Source organism: Palaemon carinicauda, chromosome 3 (genome assembly GCF_036898095.1).
Source record: "Palaemon carinicauda isolate YSFRI2023 chromosome 3, ASM3689809v2, whole genome shotgun sequence".
Lineage (NCBI taxonomy): Eukaryota > Metazoa > Arthropoda > Malacostraca > Decapoda > Palaemonidae > Palaemon > Palaemon carinicauda.
In genome coordinates, this window is record NC_090727.1 from 76,405,260 (window position 1) to 76,412,448 (window position 7,189).

General features: G+C 39.9%; 1 protein-coding gene across 1 annotated transcript; it reads left to right on the top strand.

Annotated features, from left to right (window-relative positions):
• Window positions 1-135: 135 nt before the first annotated feature.
• Window positions 136-1,389, top strand: LOC137632460 (dnaJ homolog subfamily C member 3-like). Its single transcript, XM_068364395.1, has one exon. The coding sequence runs from the start codon at window positions 136-138 to the stop codon at window positions 1,387-1,389; it is 1,254 nt and encodes a 417-aa protein (XP_068220496.1).
• The last annotated feature ends 5,800 nt before the right edge of the window (window positions 1,390-7,189 follow it).

Below are 7,189 nucleotides of genomic sequence, written 5' to 3' on the forward strand. Positions count from 1 at the left end.
AAGGAGAAAAAAATCCAGGATCTGGAGATTGCCTTGGATAAGAAAGAGAAGGAAGAAGCCCCGGATGAAAGACTGCTTAATGAACTAGAGAGTCGCAAAGTAGAAATCCTTGCTAAAAACAACGAACTCTAGAGAATGAAAGAAACATGTATTGAAAAGGAACGAAAGCAGAATGAAGAAATCGAGGAACTCCGAAGGAAAAATCGTGAAGACAATATAATGCTGAATGAACTCCGGGAAGAAAACAAGAAACTGCGTCAGGAACTACATGAAGTGAAAACGGAAATGGAATCTCTGAGGGCAGAAAGCAAGAGCCACCAAAATCTAAAGCCAGAGGAGACACTTAGTTACAAGAGATTGAAACTTGAATGTGCCCAAAAAGACCAGAAGATAAACGATCAAAAAGAAATATTGGAAAATCTTAGAGTTGAAAAGGAAGAAAAAAGCAAAGAGGTCGAGATATTGAACAACCACCTCCAAAAGAAAAATGAAGAAACGAACCACGGAAATACAGATGAACCCTTACTGGTGGAAGGACTTTTTGCATATATGAACGATAAGGTCGATGATGCGAAGAACCTTTTCGAAAAACTTTTGTCCAGCAGTGTGAGCAACAAGGAAAGTGCTCTTTTGCGTATTCTTCTTGCCAAAACGAAGGCAGCTTTTGATAATCCCGACCACTTGGAAATCATATTGAACTGTTGTGAGGCCATCGAAAAGGGTCTTAAAGGACGGAATGTGCACTTGTTACGAGGAGAACGCCTTTCTGAACACGGTCTTTATGATGCTGCCCGTGAAGACTTTGAACTTGTGCTAAGTTTGAAAAATTCAGAGGACTGTTTGCAAAAGGTTGACGAGGTTAAGAAGAAGGTGCAGATGTGGGAAGATTTCAATCATTATCAGGTTTTGGGGGTAGAACAGAATGCCAAAAAGTCAGAGATTCTAAAGGCACACAAAAACTTAGCAATGAAATACCACCCTGACAGACATAGGAATAAACCTCAATTTTTGCTAGACGCTTTTGAAAATAAATACAAGAGGATATGTAATGCTAAAGCTGTTCTTACCGATGAACAAGATCGACATAAATATGATCAAGAGCTTCAACGACATCGCCTAAATAATAATCAGCAGCACCAGCGCCCGGGAAGACAAGCGGCCGGAAATCATGGCCACAATAATCAAGGACCAACAAGAGGATTCGAATTTAACAATCATAGAGAACAACCGAGAGGATTTTACAGTCCGAGAGGAGCAAAAGGATTCGAATTCAATAACAATCAACGATTCGCCAGACAATTCGGATTCAAATTTCCCCAAGGACAGGGAGGATTCCACTTCGGCAATATATTTGATTTGTTTGATGAATATTACAAAGGTAATGAGTAAATATCCTAGTTGAAACAACTCCTGTTAAAAGATGGATGGCTTAACCACCTGGCTTGGAGGATGCTTGGAAGAACCAAGAGGATTGGCTCTGCAGAGGGTAGAAGCTTGGCTTGTTCTAGTATGCTATTTATCTTGATGAAGGGGTACAAGGTCTTTGTCAAGTGTACAAATGGTCGGATATCTAGATCTATTCTTCCGGATACTAACCTTCGGGTGGGTCTGTTGGAATAATCTAGAAGACCGGCTCTGCAGAGGGAACAAGCTAAGCTTCTTCTAGTATGCAGTCTTCTCCTTATTGGTTGGTCCAAGATAGTTCAGCTGGGGAAGTAAGCAAAGTTTCATCGAGGGAGTTGTAAAAAAAAAAAATAATAATAAAAAGAATATAAAATAAGAAAATATAAAAAAATGTAAAAAAAAAACTTTTTAAAAAATTACGAAAAATTATAAAAAATGTATAGAAAAAAATAAAACAATAAGAATATTTATTATTTTTATAACCCCCCCCCAAAAAAAATATAAATCTTAAATATATATATATATATATATATATATATATATATATATATATATATATATATATATATATATATATATATATATTTTGTTTAGTTTGGAATTGAAAGGAATAATTTTATTAAGAAAAATAGAATTTTATTTAAGTTCAATATCAGGTTATTTTGAACGATGTTTGGAATAATCTAGAGGCCTGGCTTAGCAGAGGTGGAAAATTAGTTACTCGGATGTACCTTGCATGGCTTAAGAATGCTTGGTTTAACTGCCTGGCCTAACAATGCTTGGCTTAACTATGCTTGGCTTAATTGCCTGGCTTGATGACGCCTGGTTTAGCTGCCTAGCTTAACGAGGCTTGGCTTAATTACCTTGCTTGATGATGCTCGGCCTAACTGCCTGGCTTGATGCTTGGCCTAACTGCCTGGTTTAATGATGTTTGGCTTAACTGTTGGATTAATGATGCTTTGTTTAACTGTCAGGCTTAATGATGCTTGGAATAACAGCCTGGAGAGAGAGAGAGAGAGACTAAAGCGAAGGTGGATGGACTGTATCAAGGATGACCTTCGATCAAAGGGATTAACCGGTGATGAAGTGTGATACAGAGGTAGACGGAGAAAGCTGGCCAGAAACATCGACTCCACATAAAACTGGGAAAAGATGCTGACAAAGATGATGATGATGATAATTGGCTCAACTTACTGGTTTAATGTTTGGCTTGATGATGCTTGGCCTAACTGCCTGGCTTAATGATGCTTGGCTTCATTTCTTGGCTTAATGATGCTTAGCTTCATTTCTTGGCTTAATGATGCTTAGGTTCATTTTTAGAATTGATGATGTTTGGCTTAGTGAGGCTTGGCTTATTTGCCTTGCTTGATAATACTTGGCTTAACGAGGCTTGGCTTAATTGCCTTACTTAATAATATTTGACATAACTACCTTGTTTAATGAGGCTTGGCTTAACTGCCTAGCTTAATTGCCAGGCTTGATGATGCTTGGCCTAACTGCCTGGGTTAATGATACTTGGCTTAATTGCCTGGCTTAATGAGGTTTGGCTTAACTGCCTGGCTAAATGATGCTTGTCTTAATTGCCTGGTTTGATGATACTTGGCTTAACTTCCTTGTTTAATTGTGCTTGGATTTAATTACCTTGCATGATGATGCTTGGCTTAACTGCCTGGCCCAATAATGCTTGACTTGATAATGCTTAGCTTAACTACCTTTTATAACGATGCTTGGGTTAACTACCCAGCTGGATGAGGCCTGTCTTAACTGGCGGGTTTAATTGCCTGGCTTGAAGATGCTTGGCTAAACTGCCTGGCCTAATAATGCTTGGCCTAACTGCCCTGCTTAATGATATGTGGCTTTACTGCCTGGCTTAATGATGCTTGGCTTTTCTGCCTGGCTTAATGATGCTTGGCTTAACTGCTCTGCTTAATGATGCTTGGCTTAACAGCCTGGCTTGATGATGCTTGGCTTAACCGCCTGCCTTGATGCTTGGCTTAACAGCCTGCCTTGATGATGCTTGGCGTAACTGCCTGGCTTGATGATGCTTGGCGTAACTGCCTGGCTTGATGATTCTTGGCTTAACTGCTTGGCTTGATAAAGCCTGACTTAACTTTCTGGCATAATGATGCTTGTCTTAACTGCTCTACTTAATGATGCCTGGCTTAATTGCCTGGCTTGATAATGATTGGCATAACTGCCTAGCTTAATGATGCTTGTCTTAACTTCTTGGCACAATGAGGCTTGTCTTAACTGCCTGGCTTTATGATACTTGGCTTAACTACCTGTCTTTATGATGTTATGAGGTAGTAGGTTGGCCAAGGCACCAGCCGCCCGTTGAAATACTACCGCCAGAGAGTTATGGGGTCCTTTGACTGGTCAGACAGTACTACGTTGGATCCTTCTCTTTGGTTACGGTTCTTTCTCTTTGCCTACACATACGCCGAATAGTCTGGCCTATTCTTAACAGATTCTCCTCTGTCCTCACACACCTGACAACACTGAGGTTACTAAACAATTCTTCTTCGCTCAAGGGGTTAACTACTGCACTGTATTTGTTCTGTGGCTACTTTCCTCTTAGTAAGGGTAGAAGAGACTCTTTAGCTATGGTAAGCAGCTCTTCTAGGAGAAGGACACTCCAAAATCAAACCATTGTTCTCTAGTCTTGGGTAGTGCCATAGCCTTTGTACCATGGTCTTCCACTGTCTTGGGTTAGAGTTCTCTTGCTTGAGGGTACAATCAGGCACACTATTCTATTTAATTTCTCTTCCTCTTGTTTTGTTAAAGTTTTCATAGTTTATATAGGAAATATTTATTTTGATGTTACTCTTCTTAAAATATTTTATTTTTCCTTCTTTCCTTTCCTTACTGGGCTATTTTCCCTGTTGGGGCCCCTGGGCTTGTAGCATTTTGCTTTTCCAGCTAGGGTTGTAGCTTAGCAAATAATAATAATAATAATAATAACTGTTTGACTTTATTCTTGGCTTAACTGCCTCACTTAGCTTAACTGCCTGACGTGAGGATGCTTGGATGAACTGCCTGTCTTAATGAAGCTTGGCTTGACTGCCTGGCTTGATGTTGCTTGGCTTAACTGCCTGGCTTAATGAGGCTTGGCTTATCTGCCTGGCTTAATGATGCTTGGCTTATCTGCCTGGCTTTATGATGCTTGGATTAACTGCGTGGCATAATGATTCTTGGCTTAACTACATGTCTTTATGATGTTTGGTTTAACTGTTTGACTTTATGATGTTTGGCTTAACTTCCTGGCTTGATGATGCTTGGCTTAACTGCCTGGCTTGATGATGCTTGGATGAACTGCCTGTCTTAATGAAGCTTGGCTTGGCTGCCTGGCTTGATGTTGCTTGGCTTAACTGCCTGGCTTAATGATGCTTGGCTTATCTGCCTGACTTAATGATGCTTGGCTTATCTGCCTGCTTGGCTTATCTGCCTGGCTTTATGATGCTTGGCTTAACCGCGTGGCATAATGATTCTTGGCTCAACTGCCTGGCATAATGATACTTGGCTTAACTACCTGGCTTGATGATGCTTGGCTTAACTGCCTTGCTTAATGATGTTTGGCTTAATTGTCTGGCTTGTTGATGCTTGGCTTAACTGCCTGGCTTAATGGTGAATAGCTTAACTGCCTGGCTTAATGATGCTTTGCTTGATGTTGCTTGTCTTAACTGCCTGGCTTAATGAGGCTTGTCTTAACTGCCTGGTTTAATTGCCTGGATTGATGATGCTTGGCTTAACTGCCTGGCTTAATGATGCTTAGCTTAACTGCCTTGCTTAAAGATGCTTGGCTTAATTGTCTGGCTTGATGATGCTTGGCTTAACTGCCTGGCTTAATGGTGATTAGCTCAACTGCCTGGCTTAATGATGCTTTGCTTGATGTTGCTTGCCTTAACTGCCTGGCTTAATGAGGTTTGTCTTAACTGCCTGGTTTAATTGCCTGGATTGATGATGCTTGGCTTAACTGCCTGGCTTAATGATGCTTGGTTTAACTGCCTAGGTAGATGATGCTTGGCTTAACTGCCTGGCTTGATGATGCTTTGCTCAATTGCCTAGCTTAAATATGCTTGACTTAACTGCCTGGCTTGATGATGTTTAGCTTAACTGCGTGGCTCAATGAGACTTGTCTTAACTGCCATGCTCAATGAGACTTGTCTTAACTGCTTGGTTAATTTGCTTGGATTGATGATGCCTGTCTTAATTGCTTGGCTTAACTGCCTGGCTTGATAATGCTTGGTTTAACTGCCTTGCTTAATAATGCTTGGCTCAATCGATTGGCTTTATGAGGCTTGAGCTAACTGTCTGGTTTAATTGCCCAACTTGATGATGTATGGCTTACCTGTCTGGCTTAATTGCCTGGCTGGATGATGTTTGGCTTAGCAGCCTGGCTTGATGATGCTTGGCTCAACTGCGTCGCTTGATGATGCTTCTCTTAATGAGGTATGGCTTAATATAGTGGCTTAATGATTTTTGGCTTAATGAGGCTTGGCTTAACTGCTTGGCTTAATGATGATTGTCTTAACTGTCTGGCTTAATGATGTTTTGCTTAACTGATGGGCTTAATGATGCTTGGATTAACTGGCTGGCTTAATGATGCTTGTCCTAACTGTGTGGCTTAATAATGCTTAGCTTAACTGCTTAGCTAAATGATGCTTGGGTTAATTGCCCGGGTTGATGATGCTTGGCTTCATTTTCTGGCTTAATTATGCTTGGATTTAATCACTTGTCTTGATGATGATTGACTTAATTGTTTGGCTTACTGAGGATTGCGCTAACTGCCTGGGTTAATGCGGCTTGGCTCAACTGCCTGGCCTAAAGATGGTTGGCTTAATTGCTTGGTTTGATGATGCTAGGCTTAACTGCCTTTTTTTTTTTTTTTTTTTCGCTCAGAGAAAATTTTTATTTGTTATGAAATGGTTGTTGTGAGACAATGGCGTCCGAGGAGACACGGGGCGGGGAAGGGAGGAGATAGGAAAAGTCTGTCTCTTTGCTTCATAACTTTCGGAGCAAGTATCGATGTCTTTCTTCCGAAGGAGAAACTTTTGAGGGAAACATAAACTGAAGGAAGAATTTACTCGTCGTTTTTGTGTCTTTGAAGTGGAAGGATATGACGAGGAGGAAAAGGATAAGTAACAGAGCAACGGTAAAAGGAGAATAAAAACGGGAGAAGGAGATAGAAAATAATGCTGACAATGAGAAAAACAGCAGCAAAATGAAAAAAATAAAAATAAAGAATCATTCCAAGAGGAGGAGGTGGTGTGACGAAGAAAGGGAAAGAGGAAAACTTGTACAGTACCGACATGTTGAAGAAGTTGCAATTTGATGTGGTTGTCCGAATGTCCTGCTGAAAATCAAAAGAATTTTTTTTTTCATTATTCTTCACTTTTAGGATGTCTAAATGTATTTATATTTTTTTCTAAATTGATTTGCATAAGAAAAAAAGCGTATAAGAGAAAATGCTATTGAAGATCAATACACCACAGTTGTAATATAGGATAATGAAAGCTTCCGGTACTTCAATGCAATTTCCCTCGAATAGTTTTCTGAAATCACAAACTTTACATAATGAAATTACTCTTCCTCGTATCATAATTTTTTCAAATTATTATTCCTGGAGACTGTCTTTGTTGTCTCTATTGTTTCTCATGAGGACAAGGGAGACTAATCCATCGATTCTTGTGTCATCTCCGAACAAAATTGAGTTTCGAATTCAATTTTCAGTTTTCTGCGGAACGAAGCGATTTTGGAAACTCTTATTCCTCTCTTTGGGGAAAAT